This window comes from Furipterus horrens, unplaced genomic scaffold (assembly GCF_987537825.1).
Source record: "Furipterus horrens unplaced genomic scaffold, mFurHor1.1.pri manual_scaffold_4, whole genome shotgun sequence".
Lineage (NCBI taxonomy): Eukaryota > Metazoa > Chordata > Mammalia > Chiroptera > Furipteridae > Furipterus > Furipterus horrens.
Genome location: NW_028327174.1, coordinates 25,301,332 through 25,324,227, shown reverse-complemented (window position 1 = coordinate 25,324,227; position 22,896 = coordinate 25,301,332). Strand labels below are relative to the sequence as shown.

Genomic DNA, 22,896 nt, shown 5'->3' with positions numbered 1-22,896 from the left:
GGCACATCAGAGAAGGAAAACTCTGACTCCAAAAAACCTCCGCTGCCTTGCGGCATACCTCTTCAGGGGAAAGGCTAAGGGAGTAAACCCCGACAGAAAATCCGGAGCCGGAGTCCCTAAGGCGGTTTGACGTTGTAGTCAACACCGGCAACTCCTGCGGCGCACCTGAAGCCAAGCTGTATTGACTCCGTCTTTCCCTTGGACCCTTCAGCTGCGAAGAGAGGGGGGGTCTGCTGCATGGGCAACAGCAGACCCTCCATATCACCCTGCCCAGGCTCTGTAGCTTCAGCTTCACTGGAGAGGACACTCCAGCGTCATCGCAAGATGTCGATTCAACACGGGAGGAGACAGATACCATGTCACTCCCGAGTCGAACTGCACAGCCATTCTCGGCAGTGCAGATAGACTCTTAAGAAGCTACACCATCGTCTCTCGAGACGGACGGCTGCCGACGACGAAGCCTATTCTGAAAACGAGTAAGACAGCCTTCATAAGCACCACCTGTGACATCAGGCTAATGTGTGGGGGCAAGAGCCCAAGGTCCCAGGTTCCAGGCCAGGAAAAAACTTCATTCTAAGGCCATGGAGTATGGCCACAGTTAGATCCATCCATTCCGACATGTTTCCTCAGCAACCAGGGGTTCAGCTGGGGAACGTGTCAGGCTCAGTACAGACACGTCACTGCGGAGGGAAACCCAACTAACTGTGACACACTCTGTGTGTGTATGATTGGCAGTAATAATAGTGTCTGCCCGGTAATAGCCTGGTACCTTAGACTGAGAGAGTATTCTAGAGGTTTCTTCTAACGACTCAAACCTGTGTTTAGTAAAGTCCCCCGCCTCCCTTTCCCCAGCCAAGAACTGGCTTTGGCAAAGAACTTCCAGTGATGGGCAGCCGGCCACAACATGAGCAAACTGTTTTTGGACAGCTCTAGTTGATAGTTCTTCTGCTGAGTTGGAATCTGGCCCCCTGCAATCTCATGTACTTTGGTTCCTAGTTTTGGCTTCTGGAGCTGCATGAACACGTGTCCCATCTACAACTGTTTTCTAAATAAATAAGGACGGCCTCCCGTCCTCCTCCAATTCTACTGTCCCCTAATTCCTCCAACACCTAGCCTGTTCTCTTGGTACACTTTTAAAAATGTTCATATGGGCAAGAGATCATACCTGAAAGTAGTAATAACAGAAAGATCTATGGAATAAGGATGGTATTTTAAAATGTTATATTTAGTTGCTGTTGAAAATAAAAGAGTATGAGCCAAAGCACTCATATCTAACTTAGCTAATGATCACTGGCTTGAAATCAAAAGGCACTTTTCGGAAAATTCTTGGCCCATTCGATTCCTGATAAATCTTCTCTGTCTTCCCAAAAAAGAAATAACTAGTCCTAACCATAAAAGGTGCTTCTAGCTTTTGTTGGTTCTTCCATATATCTATGTGCATACATACATAGTTCATGTACACACCTGCCTGTGCAGAAGTGGGTTTGCCATGAAGCTAGTGAGTTTTAGGGGCCTTCACTTCCACAGTCCCTTGCAAGGAACCCTAGAACTACTTGCAACCCCCAAATTATAAACTTCAGGCCCTATAAAACCTAGATATATTTCTGGGTGCATGCACATACGCAATACATGCAGAACTTGCATGTGTGCATACATGTCAGTGCATGCACACACACACATAGAAACCCACAAACTAAACACACATACAGTTTTGCATTGGTGATCTGGACATCTACTTTGAGAATTCTAAATTTCATTATTTTATTCGCAACTTGTTTCAAATGGATAGTAGTGAGATGGAATAAACTGTTGTAAGTTGCTTATCAATTTCACTACTGTTTACAGATCAAGAACATACAGATGCTCTTTATGGGGTCAAATTTATCTAAGTTTCTTTACCCTTTAGAGGAAAGTACTTGCTCTCTGGAGCAAGGAAGTCCCAAGTTTGAATCTTGGTTCCTCTGTTTGTCAGCTGCACGAGCTCAGTCAAACTATTTTTGAGCCTGAGTTCAAGGCTTAGTTCAACATTCTTTCTCGTAAATGAAAATAATGCCACAGACTTAGCAGAGCTGTTATGACGATTAAATGAGATGATGTGAACAAGCACCAACCCATGTCTGTCTGCTATCACATGTACTCAGTAGATGGGACCCCTTATGATTATAATAATTATTAACAGATGTGTCTCAAAAAAATCTGGAAAATATTTGCTTTGCTTCAATGCTTTTGTATTTAAAGCACATACAAGTTTAGTGAAGTCACATTTATATGTATGGAATTTTTTTTCCAGTTGACATCATTTCATAGACATTTCTGGTTCACAGTCCCTCTCTCTCTCTCTCTCTCTCTCTCTCTCTCTCTCTCTCTAGTTCACAGTTTTATCTTCAACCTCTTTCTATGGGTTTCTTCCCTTTAACATTTAAGTAGCTTCAAGTTTTTCCTGTCTTATATATGTGTGTGCGTGCGCACACACACCCCTTTTTCTTTATCTTCCACTCCAGGTATCTCTGCTTCTTTCTCATTGTAGCCAGAGGTCTCTGAGGAGCTGTCCAACTCTGTTACCATCACTCTCCTCCCCTTCCACTCCCCAGGGCCCCTCATTCTGGGCTCTACTCCAATCCTCCAAACTGCTCTTACTCAGGCCACCTACCTAGTGTCAGACCCAAAGAGCAGTGGTTGGTACCTGGGGACTCACCTGCCCTCTCAGCAGCATTTCTCATCAGGAACCATAACCTCTCCCCTCAGAATACTCCATGGTTTCAGAGACCCTGTTTTATTTCTGGTTTTCTTCCCACCTCTCTGCTCTTCCTCCTTCTCCAATCCTTCCACAGTAAGTCTCCCCCAAATTCACTGATCTTTCTTTCTGGGTACTCTCAGCTTCTCTCATGGCTTCCACAAGCTTGTCTATGCCAAGCCTACTCCTGCCAAGCATTTCTTCTTAACTCCATAACATTTCAGTTATCTCCAGATACTTCCTCTGGCTTGTCATATGGGCACCCACACATTGAGTCCTGACAACCCACATGGGATATTGGAGTTCAGTTAATGCCTAGTCGATCAGGCTGGAAACCTGAGAGTCGTCCTTAACACCTCTCTCCCTCTCATGTGACATCTCATCAGTCCCCTTATAGACTCTGTCTTCTAAATATTCCTCGAATCATCCCGTCCTCCCTGCTGGCCCCGTCTCAGTGAAAGTCAGCACCATCGCTCTCAATGCCAGCGACACCGACCGCCTGCATCAACTTTTCATCTCTGCCTTGTCCTGCCAATCTCGGCTTCAACCCTGAGTGGCTTCTACCTGTCTTTAAAATAACACTGACTGTCCTGAACATGATCTGCAAAGCCCTGTATAATCTCTTGAAGAAATAGTAAGTGACATCACCAATAGTTGTAAAGTTATAGTGTATTCCTTTCTATTTACATTCTCTGAGTTCGTTTAGCAAATCTCAAATTGGGGTGACTGGGGCACTTCCAGTTTTTATAATTATAAATAGAATTGCTTAGGACAATTTTTTTTTTACCCCTACTAGATTGTTTTCTTAGGGCTTCTTTTTCTTAAAACGGTATTATCAGTGAAAGGGTATGATTAGTTTTCAAGTTCTTGTTTACACTGCCTGTTCTCCAGAAGACTGGGACCAATGCATGGTGTCATTGACAAGGCTACCCACCGCCTTTGTTGGGGCTTCACAACATTTAACTTCTCAAGTTTAGTACATTTAAAGTGGAATTTTCAGGTAATGATTGACTATGTACATACCCTCATATGAGGGGGGACAAAAAAACCCCAGAGTTTATTTATAAAAGATTGTGTATTTATTCTTACATGTTTAAACTTCAGTCACCTTCGAAGTACTCTCCATTTGATGCAATACACTATCAAAATGTTTTTTCCACTGCTCAAAGCAGTTTTTGAACTCGTTGATTTTGGTGCCTTTTAGTGCGTCTGCTGTTTGTTTCACCTCTTCCACATCAGCAGTTTCCCTTTGAGGACTTTTTCATCCGGGGAAACAAAAATAAGTTGTTCAGGGCAAGACTGGTGAAAAGGAAGGGTGGGGCATGGGGGTCATGCTGTTTTTGGTCAAAAACTGCCGAACACTCAGCATGGTGTGGACCTGTGCTCATACTGATAAATCACCCATCATGAAATGGGCAACACACATTGAAAGAGTCTTCAAAAAAAAAAATTCACTGAAGCTGAATGCAGCCTCTCACAACAACGCCAGCTGGTACACTGATACAGATCGGTTCCTAGAGCACTGACCTAGCAGGGGAAGCCTGTACTATAAGGGGTCTGTCCTCCAGAAGATAATTCCATTGGGGGGGGCTCTCAAAGTTCCCTGCTTTAGTCTAATGACTGCAAATGGAGGACCCTTGTCCTCAAAGTGGATGAAAAAAGTATAGTTTGTTAAATTGGTTCAAGAATGTAGACTTCGGAGAGGCTATTGTATTTGGACCTAAGGTATATTAATATTTCAGGTAACTATAATTTATTGAGTTATGTCGTCTCCTCTCTACATTTGACAGGAGTTGTGTTAAGGGATGCTATGTCCATATTTAGAGAGCATAACACTCGGTGAGACCTGACCAGAAGGAAGCTACAAACATTCATTCATGGTGACAGAGTAGCCAGATACTTAGTGGTCCAGCAGCCACATGACTAGTGAGATGCGGCTGCTGAGTCTTCTTAGGCAGCAAAAGACATTCAAGGGAAGAAAGGACAAAATTGGGTGAAGTCTTAAGTTTCACAAGGTATATAAGTTGGAGGAGATCAAAGTATTTACTCACTGCTTATAGAGTGGGAAGTCTTACTGTTTACTAGAAGATTAACACTGTTTCAGTGGTGGAAGCTAGACTGAAGTGTTAAGAGTTGAAGGGAGTTTAAGAACCATGAGGTGAAAATTCCATTTCATGGATGAGGAAAATAAGAGCAAGTGAGGCGGTGTGATCTATGAAAGAAGCAGCCACACCAAAGGAGAAAGGCCCATGTCAGAAGCAGCTGCAGCAAATGCTACACCTGAGAGGTAAAAAAAAAGAGTTGTTCTCTCTAACTTGTCTCTACCAATGGAGAACATGGGTAGGTATACCATGTCTTCATTACCCTGCTGGGGGAGGGGGGGCACTTCACGAGAAGGGTCTCCTCAATTCCTCAGTTCTATCTTTCAAACCCTCTGACAATATTCCTCTTTTTTGTGGTAAGTTTTCTTGTAGCCCTTACTGGAAGGTATCATTTTGAACTTCTGTTCATGGCTTTCTGGTTGATGCCTTAATTAAATTACCTGTAGTCTAAATTTATCTTTATTCCCAACTCAAGGTAATGGGGATGATGCTCATATCTTTAATTCCCAGCTCTGGCCTGGCTCTTATCTCACGTTTCCAACTGCAGAACAGAACACGTCTTCCTGGAAGTCCCGGCATTGCTCAGCCAGAACAAACTCACCACTGTTTCTTCTAGATCGCCTCCCATCTTAGCTAATGACCCTGTGTCTGAATGCTATTATTTTGGGCTCACCGATCCAGTTCTGGACTTCAGTGGCTTGCATCAGGACTTGCAGCAGTAGCATTCTAACTAGCTTTCCTGCTTTTAATGTCTCCATGAATCTACCCTATGCACTGATGGCAAATATCTGTTCCAAAGGGAGTGTTCCACTCCTATCATTCTCCCAATCAAAACCTTTCAGTGGTTTCCCATTACCTGCAAATAAAATCTAAACATCTTAACATGGGCTTTAAGGTCCTCTCATATTGGGTAAGTTTTCAACCAGTATTTATTGAGAACCAACTGGATGCCATGCACTGTGCTAGATGCTGGAGACACGGCAGCTTAAAGAGGCCCAGCAGAGGAAGTGGCAGAGCAGATAGTCACATATAACACAGGGTGTGTGTGTGTGTCCCCGAGGCCATGACAGAATTAGGGAAAGCTCTGGGATAAAAGAGGAACAGTACCTAACCAAGATGGACGTGGAGAGAGGTGGAGGAAAGAAAGGCAGGTTGGAATCAGGGAAGCAGGGCTGAAAGCCACGGAAAGCTTTCCTAGAGAAAGCAGCAGAACTTGAAATATGAAGAGGCAATTAGACAAGTGAGGAAGGGGTGATGAGTGATGATGAACAGTATTTCAAGTAGAGGATCTAGTGTATGTGGCCTTATTTCTGAACTCTTCCTCCTCGCAAACTGGCCTTCAGCTCCTTACCACCTTTCCTTACCTCGCCCTTGCTTACCTTTCAAAGTCCTTCTCCATCACCATCCCCTTGAGCTTCATTTGACAATATAGCTAGAAAGCACCTCTCCTAACCCTCAACTTCCTGAGCCTGTACTCCTGTACCACCGGCATGGGCTATTCAGAGAGTATTCATGGAATGAATTACTGCCCCCACCTACAGAACCTCATGCCCAGATTCATGAATCAGCCTTAGCTGGCCTTCCTGCCCCCTGCCTTTTTCATTCATCATGTGGGTTTTCTCATCATCACCCAAATTTGCTAGGCTAATGCTATTCCAATTACCCAGACTGTTCTCCTTCTCCCATCCACTCACTCAGTTCCGCTCATCCTTCATGTTGGGAACCCACTCCATTCATTCTTTCTGAGACCCATCCTACTCTGCCCTCTCCCTTCTCCAGCTTCCTTTGCCTTCAGGTACAATGCAGTCCTACCTATCTAACTGGACAGCAGACTCCTGTTCAGTCTTCTACATGGCCCACGCCAGCAAAGGCTTGACAGAGTAGCAAGGAACGGCTGACAGGCTTTTGCATATCTTTGCTTCCAGCTTTGAGAAGAGAAAACCTAGTTTCATATCTAAAGCTGAGAGGTTACTGAGGGGAAAAATAAACCCGCAACAAAAGGAGCACCTGCGATATGATAAGAGAGGAATTTGCAAAGACTCGGAGAGAAAATCTTGCCCAAAGTCTAAGTCAAATCAAGTCAAAACACATCACTATGCTTTCCTTTGTCTTACATAAATGATTTGCCTGGAACATAAAAGAGTTAACAGGTCTTTTCCTGCAGATAGGTAACTTTGTCTCTTTGAGCATAATATCTCCGAGTTTCCACTGGAACAGAGAAGGGAAGTATTTTTGCATTACATTAAAAGGAACTATCTAGGTTCCTTTTATGTTAGTTTTATTTATGTGGTTGTTTTATAGTTTTCTTATTCTGAGACTAAAAGTCAATGATTTGAGATCAAATATATTGGGTATGTTTGTATCCATTATAAAGCCTTAAAAAATGATCTGTTTTTCAGAGCTATAAGCCTTCAAGTTTCAAAACCCGCTCTACTTCTGGGGGAAACTTCCCCTTTGTCATTTCCTCATATAAACGGTCTGCTAAAATTGGGAAAAGCAGGGGAGATTCTGTTCTCTGTCCTTATCTCACCCCCTGTGACAGGGGACATTTCCTCATGACGGTTAGTTTATTAACTGTTAGCAGGCCGCCAGGAGTAAATAAGGGTTGAATGGAGTTGGAGACTATGCCAAGACCTTACGTAGGACCTTTGTCCTTGGTCAAGGAAAGAAGGGTCTTTGCCAGGCAAGCTGAATCAATATAAGGAGGGCCTGTTGGTACTTGAAGAACAGGCCCCTCGAGAGGCCAAAGATCCCTTTGGACATATGGAGTTCCCAAATAGCTACCTTCTGAACACCCACCAAATTTAAGATATGAAATTGGAAAGTATATCTGAAGCCTTATCTACATCATTAATATACTCTGCAGGTCCAAATATTCCTTACTGAACTAAATCTTTCCCTGTGGTCTTCGGGGCCCTTATTTTGACAAATCTTCCTAGTTAGATGAGCCTAACTAGGAAACTTCCACTTGTAGTGTTCAGGATTTCTACATGCTACAAAATGCATTACTTCAAAACACTCAGTACTTCCAAAGGCCCTTGGAGTGTATTTCTGAACTTGCTTCGGGTGCTAAGGATCTCCACCTTGCGCAGTCCTTACCTCCTAGTTCCCTCATTTTTCCTTGACCTTCTAGTCTAGCTATCTCAGCAGGACTCATTCCCCTTCCCTTCCTGTATTTGTTGTTAACTGAGCAGTGCACAACCTTCCCTCGCTCTCCAGCATCTCTTTTTAAGTCTTCAGACTCGGGAGCAAGGGCTGGAATGCATTTTCTTTCTCATCTGGTGGCACAACTAGATCCTTTAAATTCCACTGACTATAGGTCAGAAGGGGGTTACTTTTCTGAACCTCGCAAGTTTCCCCTTGATCTGAAAACTCTTCCTTTTCTCCCCTCAAACTGGCATATGTCAGTACGACATCCCCATGGTGACCTACTGTAAAGATTTTTTGGATAGGATGAGCAGTGGCAAAGACCAACCAGTGACAAACAGATTTTCTAAGCTGAGCACGTGTCCAGAGTCCAGACTCTCACCTGAATGAGGAGATCGATAGCGAAAGTCCTCTTTGGTCAGCAGCAGGAGAGCTTTGCCATTCATTTCAAACGTGTTGCTGTCAATTGGCCTTAAAGAAAACTCATTTTCAGCCCACTTGAGCCATTGGGCTACGTCATCCCTGCTCCAGTAAATTGGCTGCAAGCCTGTTGGAGAAAGAGCAAGGCAGAAAGGAGGAGAGAGAAAACAAGGTCTTGTCAGTTAGACAGTAGGAATAAAGGGGAAAGATTTCTGAATGGTTAACAAAATTGAGTCTCCATATTTCAAGAGCCCTTATATTCAACGCTGAATCCCAGGTTAAAACTCAAGCTTCATAAGTGCCAAAGGTGATACCAAATGAGCTTTATGTGTAGAGGCAAAATGAGAAAAAAAAATCCTTTTTTATGTCCTCAAGGGACTGTCTATCTAGAGCCCTGTCCTTCCTCACCCTGCTGAGGGGCTGTCATGATCCCAGGTTTGTCCTAAAGGGACAGCTCTGTGGTGGCCTGATGCACCCACGGGGGCTCAGGGTCATGATACATGTCAATGTACTTTGAAGGGGACCTTAAAATCAGAGCTGATCTGATTGCAGCCCAGCATCATTTTGAAGTGAGAATGTTCAAGAGCTGGGCTTGACCTTCCAGAGATGCAAAAGAATAAAGTATTCCCTGAAACTTCTTCCAGGAAGAGCCATTCACTCAGCCTCTGGGAAACTATCAGGCTAGTCTCTGGGAATTGAGAGGGTAAGGTAATGAGAAAAGGTCTTTTGCCTTTTTATTCTGCATGCTGATGTTAGAACTTCTTGGTGGGGATCAGGAGTAGAGTCAAAGGAAGGGCTGCTCCTGAGGACTCCCAGATCTCTGTCTGGAAGTCTACCTTTTAATTTTATTTTGCTGTTCTGAGAAATCTTTGATATCATTCAAGTGGTTTAGAACAGTGGGTCGCGAAGTATAATTTGGGAACCCCCTCAGGGTTCCCCAAACCTTTTCAGGGGTCTATGAAGTCAAAACTCTTTTCATAACAATATTAGGAAGTTATTTGCTTTTTTTTTTTTTTACTCTCATTCTTTCGTGAGCAGTATACAGTGGCTATACAACATGTGTTATTGCAGCCAAGATGAGAATCCAGCCATCTTCTATGAAGCTAGACATTAAAGAGGCTTGCAATAATGTAGAAACAGTGTCACTCTTCTCACTAATTTTTTTGTATCGGAAAATATATTTATAAATATATATTCATGATAATATATGCTTGGCTTATTATTTTTCAGTAAGTTAACAAATATTTTTAAAAGTTTCAGTGTTAATTTCCAATCTGGTAATTACTGACAGCTAAAACCCATATGAACAAAAGCTCTTTGAGGTCTTCAATAATTTTCAGATTTGAAAGGAGTCCTGAGACCAGAATCTTTGAGAGTGGATGGGTTAGAAACACCTCGATGCTCCATAGAGCTTCGTTCTCTAAAACTGCATTGTGTGAATTAATAATTTAAATACAAGAGGCTAAGAGGAGCCTCAGTCTCTCTGTTCAGTTACCTAAACTTGGTAAGGAGGCTTCACGAATGTGCTACAAAAGTGTCCTTCAGTTTGAGCCTGGAAAGAATCACCTTTCCTTCTTAAATCAGGCATGACAGAGAACTGTCTGGTCTACTTGGATGAACTGCTCACCATCCCTGGGGAATGAACGGCTCAGATCCCCTGGAGAAGGTAGAGGGCCTTTAGGCATGGCTTTGGCTCTGACTTCCAGGTGGCTCCTTTGTAAGAGTGATAGCTAGTTCCCTCAAACTCTATGAAAGTATCTTCAAAACTGGTCCATAGTGTAGGGCATCAATAGAGAATTACAAAGAACTACAAGCACTGTAATAACAGAGATAGGCATGTAGAAGGGCTTTTCTTTTTTTGGTTTTAAGTTTTATAATTTTTTTCACATAGAAAGAAAAAAGTGACATTATAAAATAATAACGTGTAGCATGTTACTGCTCTATGATCTTTAGAATAAAATGGCCACTAAAGAAGTCAGTGTTTTGTTTTAGACTGTGACTAGGCCAAGAAGCAATGCCTATTAAAAAATGGCCCTTGGATACAGGGGGCGCCCCAAATCCTTCCAATGACCTTGAAAATGCATATCTGGAATCACAGTGAGGAGGGAGAGGGTGTGAGGATGGCTCAGCAAAATCTTAACTTTTGAACTGGTAAAAAAACCATAAAGTTTACTTCCTATTACTGCCAATGGTGTCAGGCATCTTTGAACAAAAACGGCATAATGATTTGTCATTAGGGACTTCTCCCTTCCTCTCCTTCACACAAGGGGACAACTTCAAGGTTCCAAGTCAAGCTTGGCCTAAGAAAGCGCCTGGTGGTGAAAGGGCCACGGAGCAGAAGATGCTGGGTCAGAAACAGGAAAAAGTAAGGGGGAGCTGATTGCAAACACAAGTGCCAAAGCAAATACAGAACTGAATCCCACTCGGGAGGGGAAATGAGAGTAAAATGCTGAAGTTTCTGCAGAGGACACACGGAAACGGAGGGGGGCGGGTGAGAAGGGGGTGGGGGATGCGAGTAGTAATTTGAGGTTCTTTATATTCTATGGAAGAAAATAGTCATGAGTAATCTTTTCCCTAAATACAAGAAGAGTCACACACTCCCAACAGCCCCGCTGGTTAAGAACAACAGTTTCTCTTTTCACTTCCCATTTGTCTCTCCCACAGCCCCTGCCACAAGGAGAGCCGCCCGGCGGAAACCCCCTCACCAGGAACCAAAGCGAGCGCTCGGGCTTGTGTGCAAAATGAACCCAGCGAGTTACAGTCAGTGCGGGGAATACCGTGGCAATCCTAGCAGTTTTACAAAGGTGACCTTGACAGAGCAGGCCACCTGCTTGAGGCCACTCAATAAATTTATCAGAATCCCTACTCTCCAATTAGCATGAAGAGATGGCAGACACATTCACTGTGGTGCTCAAAGTCAAGTTTCACTGCTATTGCCTTTCTAGTTCAACAGAATAAAAAGGTGGCTGTAGGATGAGCTTTGCAACTTTCACTAAGGAAAAAGACGTCTCCTTTACTCAAACCTAGGGCCCTCAGGCCTGGGTGTTAACATCATCAAATGGAATAGGGCCTTGGACCCGGGGGCAACTCTGGTCTAATCAGGACCATTTCATCTAGCTTATTAAGCACTTCTACCACTATTCTAAGGACTTTGTAACTATTCATTTAATTGCACGCTCACAGCAACCCTATGAGACAGTGTTTCAGGTTAGGGAACCGAGGCCCAGTGCATGAAAGGGATTTTGCCAAGGTCAAATGGCCATAATAACAAGAGTCTGTGCTCATAGCCCTCACACTGTGCTTACCTATGCATTTCTCACCCAGATTCAAATTCAGATGGATTTTCAACACTATTAAGAATTCAGACAAGACTGAGTAAATGGAATCCTCTCCACTCAAGACTTTGATCCTTTGAGGTTTTTTCAAGTTATCAATAAAATAAAAGGAGAACAACAACAAAAAAATCTTAGATACCTGAAGAAACAGATTTATAAGTGGGAAAAGGAAAGAGGTAGAGGTGGAATGCCACTTTTAACCCACCCGGGGAATAAGGTGCTGCCTTCCCTGGGTTCTTGCTCAGAGGCACTCACGGCTCATAGGCACTGGTCCTGAGACTTCCTCACATGGCCCAGAGAAGGGACATGAGCAAGATGAGGGAGGCGCAGGGAATAAAACTGGTTTTACTGTTATCTCTTGCAACTTTAAAACTCAACAAAGTTGAAAGGCATAGTTTTTCATGATCATTGATGAAAAAAATAAAGAGAGGGACCCTTTTTCTGTGCCTGTTATGTTACTCCCTGTGCACATAACAAGCCTGTGAGAGCCATACCGAGACCTGGAACTTAAGTGCCAATTCATCTCAGAGCATACTTCAGATGAATTTCGTACAGAAGATATGAACTGCTATGATTAAGAAAATTGCTAAGAATTCCATGGCACTTATTTCCCCCCAGTGGGTCAAGTTCATGGTGCCCTACCTGTCAGTGACATACCTCGGCCCTTAAATTCCTTCTAATCTTTCTCTGATTCCACTTTCAAAGTTGCACCACATTCATGAGCATATTCTTAAGCTCGTTTCAGACCTTCTGAGTTTAAACATAACTAACAATAAAGAGTGCTGGGAGTCAGGAGCCTGGATTTTACTCCCAGATTTGACATTAATTAACATGTGATTCTGGGCAGGTCACTTAGTTTCTCTGGCTCAGTGATTTCAGCTACCAAATGAGGGGCTTCAAGTATGTGATCTCTCTTTCTGGGTTTAATACAGTCAATATGCTCCCATTTAATTAAAAAACTTAAAAACCTTTTCTTTTCTATAGAACTATCTCATGCTTATGACAATGACCCGGAAATTTTGTAACTTCCTGATGGATCGCCCAAATCACAGAAAACAGACTAAGTTACTTGAAATGAATTTAGTGCTTAAGTGTGCTTTATCACACTCTTAATTCTCGGAAGAGGTATAGCGCAGCAACGGTGATGATAGACACAACACTTGGCTAAGGCGCTTTCACGTGCACTGCCTCCTGGGATTCTCACAAATGCCCTGGGAAATCCGTCATCTTCTCATTTCAATTTATCAGATGAGAAAATACAGGGCTCAGAGTCATTAGATGCCTTTATTGGTTGGAACAATACAGTACTCAGTTCAAGCTCTTTAGCTGTAGTATACATTAATCATAAACACCCTTTAACTCAAACTTTCTCTGTAAACAGGAATTTCCTACGGATGCTATGGTTTAGAGACTAGCATTAAAGAAGACAGAAGACACCTCAGCAACGATCTAGTCCAACCCCCCCGCCCCCCAATCTTACTCATTAGGAAACTGAAGCCAGGAGGAGACTGAACCACGATGAAGCTGCCCCAGGTTCCCTGCCTTTCTGACATCTCATAACTTGATTCGACGACACGGGACAATTCCACAACTCTTGACATAAGTGAGGAAAGTTATCACTGCCTTGCCTTCAGATTACATGTTCTTAATCAGCTCAAACATAAGTTCTGTACTGTAGATTTTACACCCTCACTGACCTGCCTACCTCCTCTGGAGGTAATATTGGGTTGGCCAAAAAGTTCTTTTTTTCTTTTTTCCTGTAAGATAGCCCTAGTAGTGTTTAGTTGTCTTTAAGTTCATTCTAAAACAATTCTGTTAGACTGTAGTGTGACAGCTGTCCTATCAGCGTGCACTTCAAAAAAAACTTATAAAAATTGGTGAATTTTTGTGTAGTCATTTTAATACTGAAGATGGAAGAAAATGCACAACATTTTTGGCATATTATGCTTTATTATTTCAAGAAAGGCAAAAATACAACTGAAATGCAAAAAAAGATTTATGCATGTATGGAGAAAGTGCTGAGACTGATCAAATGTGTCAAAAGTGGTTTCGTGCTCGAGATTTCTCACTGGATGACGCTCCAACAGTCAGGTAGACCATTTGAAGATCAAATCAAGACATAAATTGAGAAAAATCAACATAATACCATGCAGGAAATAGATGACATACTCAAATTATCCCAATAAAGTTACTGGTGAAAATGAAAGATGTGTCCTCTAAAATGTGTCCTCTATTTTACGGAAATAAACTAAACGTACTTTTTGGCCAACCCAATATTTGGCTCCCATTCCTAAACAGAGCACCAAAGCAGGTCTAGGACCTTTCTTTCTCTGGACAATATACTTCTATTGATAGTAATAGTTAACAATTATTAAGCCCTTACACTGAAACTTCACTACAACGATTATTATCCTCATTTACAAATGAGAAAACTACAGCACACAAAAGATGGAAATGGTGGTGCCAGGACTGAAAACCCAGGTGGCCTGGTTCCACAGTCCCAACTCTTAACACCCTACCATATTGTTTCTCAAGTAGCCCGATAATAACAGCAAACACCTGCAAGCGTTCCAAACACTTGCAAGGCATGTTCTAAAATGCTTTCTGTACAGAATTAGTCTAATCCTCACAGCAATCCTGTAAGATAAACAATCACTATCCCCATTTATAGAGGAGAAAACTGGAGCACAAGGAAGTTAAGTGACTCGCCAAAGTCACACAGCCAAGGAAATGGAAGAGTCAACGTTTTGAACCCAGTTGGTCTGGCTCAAAGTCCATATTATTAACCACCTATCTCTTTAAGCTTATTTGGTGCTTTGGCAGGACATCAAGTTAAATTCGTGACAAAAAAGAGAGAGAAGGAGAAAGTTTCAGTGATGGTGTGAACGTTCACAGTGCTTCTGCATTCAGGCACTGAGCAGAAGCATGGAAACTATTTCCCAGCTGTGTGACCTCAGGCAAGTTACTTACACTGTTTCTCACTTGCCCCCAATGGAAAATGGGGACAGCTTTCAACCTGTGAAGTAAGTAGAAGTGAATCACAGATGATGTGTTTATCAAATCTGCAGATGACATCAAGCTAGTATAGAGTAAGGTTATGCAAATGATGATGATATAAAACACGGATAGCATCTGTCAGAGAGCAAGCATTAGTAAATATTAGCAATTGTTTTCCTACTATTGTTATTACCATTATCATTTTTACACTCACTTGACCTTTCACATATATAGCTGGTGTTTGGAACCAAAGTGTAAGAATGTATGTTAATGAATACCAGATTTCATCTTGTTATTTTTCACCACCATTCTAGTCTGCTGTAGTCTCTCTAGTTTGGATCTATTCCTAGTATCCTCTAAACTTTGTAGTTCATATCATCTACAGCATCAGTAAGCATCTGTCACCTTAACAAGTTGCTGACAAAGTGCTGATTAGGTGAGGGCTAAAATGGGAGCATTCCGGTGACACACCAGCCACTTCCTCTCTGATGGGTACTCATCAAGTTATTGGTTCCTTTTGGGTACAGGTGTTCAAGTATCAATCCAGATAAATATTCTGCTATTTGCACTACATTTTCCAAGGTCAGCCATAAAGGCACCACCTGAAATTCAATGACCTGCTTTCCTGAGGTTCAGAAATATAGTAACTACAAAATTTACAGCAACACTTACTGAAGAGAAAGAGAAGCAGCAGCAGGTTGGCTACTAATGGGTAACTTCTTAGTAAGTGCTAATAACATACATATTTGGAAATCTGTCCTGAATTTCAACTGGAAGTTAGATCATGGGAGCTGCTTTCAGTCTGTATACACACTCTTTTCCCCCTTTCTTTTCTCAATGCCAGGTGAACAATGGCTCATATTCTTTCTTTTAGTGCCTCTTCCATTGTCCATAACCCCTGGGGATCACTGTCAGTGGCCTGTCTTTCACCCTTGTAAGTTCTCTATTCTGGGCTGTCACTTGTCTGGTCCAAGGGTCTTGAATTTATTTAGAACAACTTAGATTCGCTTTTATAATCAATTCACCTATCTTGGGCTTCAATTCTCTTCTGTCAATGTTTGTACTACTTTTTTCAGCCCGACGATCATCCTCCTTGATGGAAGAGAGGGAACAAAGAGAGAAGTTGAACAGTTTTATTCTCTCTGCCATTTGTCAATGTCACTGCATTCAACCCTATTTGTACTCTGATAGCATGCTTATTCTTACACTGCCCGCCCAATACTTACTTTTTCTTAAGCACTTTCCCTAGTTTTTGGATTACTTAGTTTTAACATTCTAGATCTAAAAATATCTCTTTATGTTTTTCTTTTCAGTAAGTTGCTCTGTCACCCACTATATACATCTTTTTTTAACTTTACTTTTCTTGCTGACACTATTACAGATGCCCCCCCTCCCCCCTCCCATTTGCCCACCTCCATCCAGCCCACTATATACATCTTTTTAAAATCTAAGCTCCTTATACTGGTATTCAAAACAGTGGGAAGATAAATTGGCATGCTCTTTCTGGCAAACAACTTGGTAATGGTGGGTTAAGAGCCTTGCAAATGTTAACTTCTAAGACTCTACCTTAAAGAAATAATTTAGGATGCAGAGAAATCAGCCATGCACAAAGATGTTCATTGCTGTGCAATTTTTATTTTATTTTATTTTTAATCCTCATTTGTGGACATGTTTATTGATTTTAGAGACAAGAGGAAGAAAGGGAGAGGAGGAAGGGAGAGAGGGAGGGAAGGACGGGGAGGGGGAGGAAGAGAGAGAGAGAGACATTAATGTGAGAGAGAAACATTGATTGGTTTCCTCTCATTCATGCCCCAATGGGGGATCAAACCTGGAACCTAGGTTTGTGCCCTGACTGGGGATAGAATCCGCAACCTTTAGGATGTACAGGACGATGTTCCAACCAACTGAGCTACCCAGCCTGGGCCATTGCTATGTTATTTTTAAGAGTGGGAAACTGGGAACACCAATAAGGAAACAGTTAAGTAAACTACAGACATCTCTGATAGAAATTATGCAGGCAGTAATATAATGTTTATAAAGAGTATCTATTCATATGGAAAAACACCAAGTAGCATGTGTACATATGTATTATAACCTCAAACAATGCAAAGAAAAATATAATAAAACATACGAATATTAACAGCCAATGTCACTCAACAAAATTATAGGTGATTGCTAGTTCCTTTTCATTTTGTCTTCCAATTCCCTATATTAACCATGTGTTACTTGCATATTTAGAAAAAAAAATCTATTTAGAAATTGAGCTCATCAGAGAATGTCCCCAGTACAGCCTTATCGGACTGTCTGGTTGTCTTTCTCCCTTTCCACTCTAAGTGCCATGTGTAGTTTATATGTCAGAATTTCAAAAGTACCCTGATTCTTTTGACCTGCATTTTAGTATTTCAGATCATGGAACCATAGGTATTATTTTCTCTAAATTTTTAAAATTTGCCTTCTTTAAGTCAAGAAAATACATCCAATCGTGTCTTTCATTTCCCTTCCCCACTTCTAAAATAATGCTTTCATTCTCACCAAAAGTTCCCTTCATTTGTACGTTGTCAACTAATTCCTCCTTATTTGTCAGACTTGAGTCCAAATTAGCAGCACCCCTTATTGCTTCTTCTACCTTCTGGGAAATAAAATTGCGAACTATAGGTGCATGTGTTAAGAATTAAAATGTGCATGCATATAGCAGAAGGGGATTGCTCAGTGACTCATATGTCATGCTTGGCATACCCAATAATGTCAGGCTGTTCAGCCAAAGATCCCCAGTCCTAATCCATCTGTGGGCCAGCTCTGCAGCCTGCGGCTACCACCCCTCTCCCGCCTGACGGCATTCACATCAGGGAGGACACTTCAGATCTACGCAGCTCTTTACCTTTACCATATGCTTCCACATTCATGTCATCCCAGCAACCACTCTGTGATTGAGCTAAGGGCACAACCATATTTGCTGAAGAAACTATAAAGATCAGAGAGGTTGAGGGACTTTCCCAAGGTCACATGGGCTTAAGACCAGAATGCCAGGTCCAGCTCTTCTGTATTAGTCCGGTGAACTTCCTCTGGATCAAAGGAAATGAAAGATATAAAAGCCCCTTGAACTCTAAAATCCACTGTTAAAATGGCAGGGATTTAGGCCCTGGCCGGTGTGGCTCAGTTGGGTTGTGGGTTCGATCCCTGGTCGGGAAGCCTGTGAGAGGCAACCAACTGATGCTTCTCTCTCCACCACCCCCTCTCTAAAAGCAATACAAAAATGTCCTTGGGTGAGGATAAAGAAAAACAAAAAGGAAAAAAAAAAAAGTCAAGGGATTTAGGAATAACAAACCAGAAACTCCACTTCTCATGGCAGGTCTGGTTTAACTGTAGGCTCAGAACTCTCAGCAGTGCCCCAGAGAGCCTGTTCCGACTTCTGCAAGGGGCTGCAGCTGGCAGGGTTTACCTTGGAATAAATAAACCCTCCACAGTAAAACAATGAATCATCAGCACTCTTCAAGTGTTCTGCTCCCCAGAGCACTTTCCAGGGGCCCTTCTGACTCCTTTCCCTTTGCACTGGCCAGGCCGGGTGCTCCAGGCTCCTGCACTGGTCACAGATGTACTGTGACAAGCTCCAGAATTCTCATTCCACTGGGTCTGCCTCTAACTTTGGATGTGCTATTTGATCAAAACCGCTTTCAACAAACAAATTCGGTTACTGGGATTTGGAAGTTCCAAAACATTTCCTATTTTTGTCCCCAAGGTTACCCTGCATCTCAGCACTCAGTTTCCAAGTGGAGGATGGGAGGTTATACACTCATGTCTTTTGGACAAAACCCCAAGAACAAGAATACTATATGTTCACGTTTAGATCCCACATCACACTCAATTCCCTCAATTAATGTTTTTTTCTTATAAACTTCATTTGGTAGATATTTTTTTGGCTCTCACTTTTATCCACAAAGAGATTTCCATCAGCAAACCTGCTGGCAGCAAAACCAGCCTGGGACTTGCCACTCACCCTCATGAACGTGACTTTCAAGATTCCTTCTCATGTCTTCTTTTGAGCAGCAAGCCCAACACAGTGAGAAGCATGTAATATTTTAAATAAAAACTTGGGTTTTGACTCAGCTGGTCCTGAATTCAAATACTGGTCCTGTCATCTAATAGCTCAGTGGCCTTGGGTAAGTTATATCTCCGAACCTCAGCTTCCCCAGCAGTAAAATGGGACCAAGAATAGCACTTGCCACCTAGAGCAAATTTAGGTATAAATTGAGATAATCCATATAAAGACTGCACTGTGCCTGGGACACAGGATGTGCTCAGTGCATCTTCAGGGGTTGGATAGGACAGAGACTGGATAGCAGATGAATTGTACTTTGTCCCCTGTCTCCTGGGGACTGAAATACTTTCTGCAGCTCACTTACAAGAACCTTTATAAGCTGTGTAAAGGCTCTTGTAGGCGCTACAAGGCCAGCAGAGGACTCTAAGAAGGGGACTAGCATTATCAGTGTGCAGATGGGGACAGTGGCCCAGAAGGAGATGGAGAGAAAGGACTGGAGCAGGTTAGAGGCTGGAGGAGAAAAGGCTGAATTAGGAGCCCACTCAGGTCTGGGTCTAGAGTGAGGCAAGTGAGACCTTCTCCTTGGGTGTAAAATTTAAGGTTGTGCCAAAAAACTCAGTCATTACAAAAAATAACAGGCTAATGCATTATTCAAAAATTAAAATAAATGCAAAAAAAATCACAATGAACATAACATCGACATTTTAACTAAAGTTATATTGAAGAGAGTGACCCTGGCTGGTTTGGCTCAGTGGATTGAGCGTCGGCCTGCGAGCTAAGTGTCGCTGGTTCGATCTTCCAGTCAGGGCACATCAGAGAAGGAAAACTCTGATTCCAAAAAACCTCCGCTGCCTTGCGGCATACCTCTTCAAGGGAAAGGCTAAGGGAGTAAACCCCGACAGAAAATCCGGAGCCGGAGTCCCTAAGGCGGTTTGACGTTGTAGTCAACACCGGCAACTCCTGCGGCGCACCTGAAGCCAAGCTGTATTGACCCCGTCTTTCCCTTGGACCCTTCAGCTGCGAAGAGAGGGGGGGTCTGCTGCATGGGCAACAGCAGACCCTCCATATCACCCTGCCCAGGCTCTGTAGCTTCGTCGCAAGATGTCGATTCAACACGGGAGGAGACAGATACCGTGTCACTCCCGAGTCGGACTGCACAGCCATTCTCGGCGGTGCAGATAGACTCTTGAGAAGCTACACCATCGTCTCTCGAGACGGACGGCTGCCGCCGCCATATTGAAGAGAGAGATGATGGAGGTGTAATGACAGCGGGGAGGAGAGAGTAAAGACGTACTTAAGTTTCGGAGGTACCAGATCCCTTTGAGAATTCAGTGAGAGCTACTGACCCTCTTTCTAAGTTCACAGGCACACATACACCAACAGCGGGCTGCAATTGCAACATTTATGAATTAGCTCATGTTTATCTCTGGACCCTTGGAAAATCACCTTAGAATTTTTCACCCTCATGTATGCAAATGGATCTGATAATATGTATTAGTGACATAATGCCAAAACCAAATTAGATTTGAGAAGAGAAACACACACAGAGCTCTCCTGATATTTGGGGGAGAGAAAGAGAGGCAGGCAAGGTGCCCTCCTCTAACTCCAAAGTGAGGGGAGGAGGTGCAATGAAATGATAGCCAACTCTAGATGTCATTTCCTTAGGAAATGCACGCACCTAACCTTAAATATGGAATGTCCCTTCCTCAGGTATTTTAGAAATCACTGCTAACATACTGAACATCTTTATTCATACCAGTGAAGGTTCATCACTACAAATTATCTTAATTTATGAACAGGGAGGCAACTGATCTGTGCAAGGAGAGAGACTATCAAAAGACAAATTTCTAAAGGAAAGAGGCAATTAAGCGCAGAATTTGTCATATTGCGGGACAGAAAGCTACATTTATTTTTAAATTTACTGATATTTATGCACACAAAGAAGCCCATTTTTAAAAAGGAGAATATGTAGTAGGAAAATAGGTATTAAGAGTTGACATGTTCTTCAGATAGATTTAGCGAGCAAGTTGAAACTCCCAGGCAGAAACCTGGTGCAAGAAGGTTTTCTAATCCTCCGGGGAAACGGATGAGGTACTTTGAACATTAAGATTCTGCTGGATTTGCATGATCCACAAAGCACAGATGACCTACTACGGGTGTCTGGAGAAAGAAGAATGAACATCCTTTCTTTCCCATCTTGGTCCTTTAAACCACACAGGATTGTCTCTTGTGCCCATCACAGTCTCCAGAACATTCCTTTGCAAAATGGAACAAGAAAACTCATTCGGATTCTGGACGGGGTCTGAGCTGCCCTGTCACTGGCCTGGGAGATGCTTTCCTTTGTGTGGGTCAGCGATGCCTAGTCTCCTCCCTCTTGGGTTCTCTTATTTCAAGGAAACTTTGAAAAGCAAGGCTGCCTTTTCTCAGGATGGAAACAATTCCAATCATCACCGATTCCTCTGAGGTGAACAGAAGGCTGGGGTTGGAGGAGCTTGTACGCATGGTGGGGAGGGAGGAGCCAGGGAAAGGGAGACTGAAATAAGTTTTATTTTTACATTGCTTAATTCCGCAGACCTCAGAAAATACAGAGAGGACTGAAAGGCAGATTTGGCCAGGGGTTCAAGCAAAGGAGAATCCCACCCCTGTACCCCCTTCCTTCTCCTCGTCCCTGACTCTTTGGTGCGGGATTCCCAGTGTTTTCAAAGGCCCTCTGGGTTGCCTTTTGGTCTTGAATCAACTCTCCTTTGAGGAGGCTGCCTGAGCGATGCTGGTTCGGCTCTCCGCGGGCAGGCTGAGCGCGGCAGCACGGGCAGGGTGCAGTCATTTTCCCAGCGGCGGATGCCTCGTGGAACGATAAGGAAAAATCAAACGTGGAGAAGCGACTTCTATTTAAAGTTAATCGTGTTGCATGTGTGTGTGTAAGCGTGTGCATGTATGTGTGTCACAGACTTCTGTCTCTTCCTCAGCCCCCTTGTTCCTTTTTTACTGAGAATATTCACAGGGAAATGGTTTTCACGTTTTCCTTACCAGTTATTTTCCTTGGCATCAGAGTGATCAAGTTTACTAATCCCCTGGTTTCAGGGCTTAAGACGATCCCTTGGAATCAGGAATATTAAACAACAAAACAACCCCATGCCCCCCTCCAGGGCAGCAGCCATGCAACCCCCTGCTCTCTTGTGTTTACCGCTGGCCCTGTGCTGGTCTGAGTCTCCAGATACTGGGAGGTGGGGCGGCTAGGCAAGCTCAGTGGCCAAAGGGGCACACCGAGCGACCCTCCCTGGACACTCAGTACTTTTCTCTTGGGCTCTGTCATCCTCTCGGAAGTTCTGTATTATTCACTCCGTAGGATGAAGGCACGAAGACCTCTGTGGAGGGGGCGGCAAGTAAATCACCAAATCAAGAGAATCTTTTTACACCTAGATGTCAGGCAATCGGGTGACACGTCACAAGGAATGAGGGAGAGGACCCTCAGGTTTTTAGGATGGGGATGTGGTCTGGAGTGGCCTGGAGACAGAATGGTAGAGGCACCAAAAGGAAGACAACTTTGGTCATTTTCGTCTATAGCTGTTTATGACTATGACTCTTCAAAGGTGCTTCCAGTTCTGTGTTAGAAAGGTGTTGCGTGCTATGACATAGAGGCAATTGTTCGGAGTTCTCCAGAGGCCTATGTGGTTTTTGGCTTTTTTTTAACTTTGGCTTGAGAATCTTAAAAAAGGATGAACACAATAAGTGATGCATTACTGGCGGCACAAATACCGGTCATTCACCAAGTGCACAAATGCTGAGGCCGGGCAGAGAGTGAGCCCGGGTGAGGCCCGCACATGGTCCACAGGCTGACCCCCAATAGTCTTGCTGTTTATAAAAGCATGCTGCCTACTTTGGTTTCTTGGCAAGAATCGCTCACTCTCTGAAAATACGAAATTTTTCCTTTTGTTACTTTATTATAAAATACAATTCAAATCCTGTTTCTGTCACCTATTAGCTCAGTGGTGGACCTCCCTTAAAAAAAAAAAAAAAGTTCATGCTATAATCCCTGGAACCTGTGGATGTGACCTTATTTGAAGAACGTTTTCTGCAGATGAAATTAGTTAAGGATCTCGAGATGAGACCATCCTGGATTACTTG

At 43.0% G+C, this 22,896-nt stretch overlaps 1 protein-coding gene across 2 annotated transcripts in view; it reads right to left on the bottom strand.

The window, feature by feature from the left end:
• The window catches only part of ETV6 (ETS variant transcription factor 6), a 214,333-nt gene that overhangs the window by 36,603 nt on the left and 154,834 nt on the right, over positions 1–22,896 (bottom strand). For both annotated transcript variants that reach the window (XM_090272850.1, XM_090272851.1), the window contains exon 3: positions 8,366–8,530. In XM_090272850.1, coding sequence (XP_090128976.1) covers positions 8,366–8,530 — 165 coding nt within the window. The remainder of the gene's footprint in view (positions 1–8,365; positions 8,531–22,896) is intronic.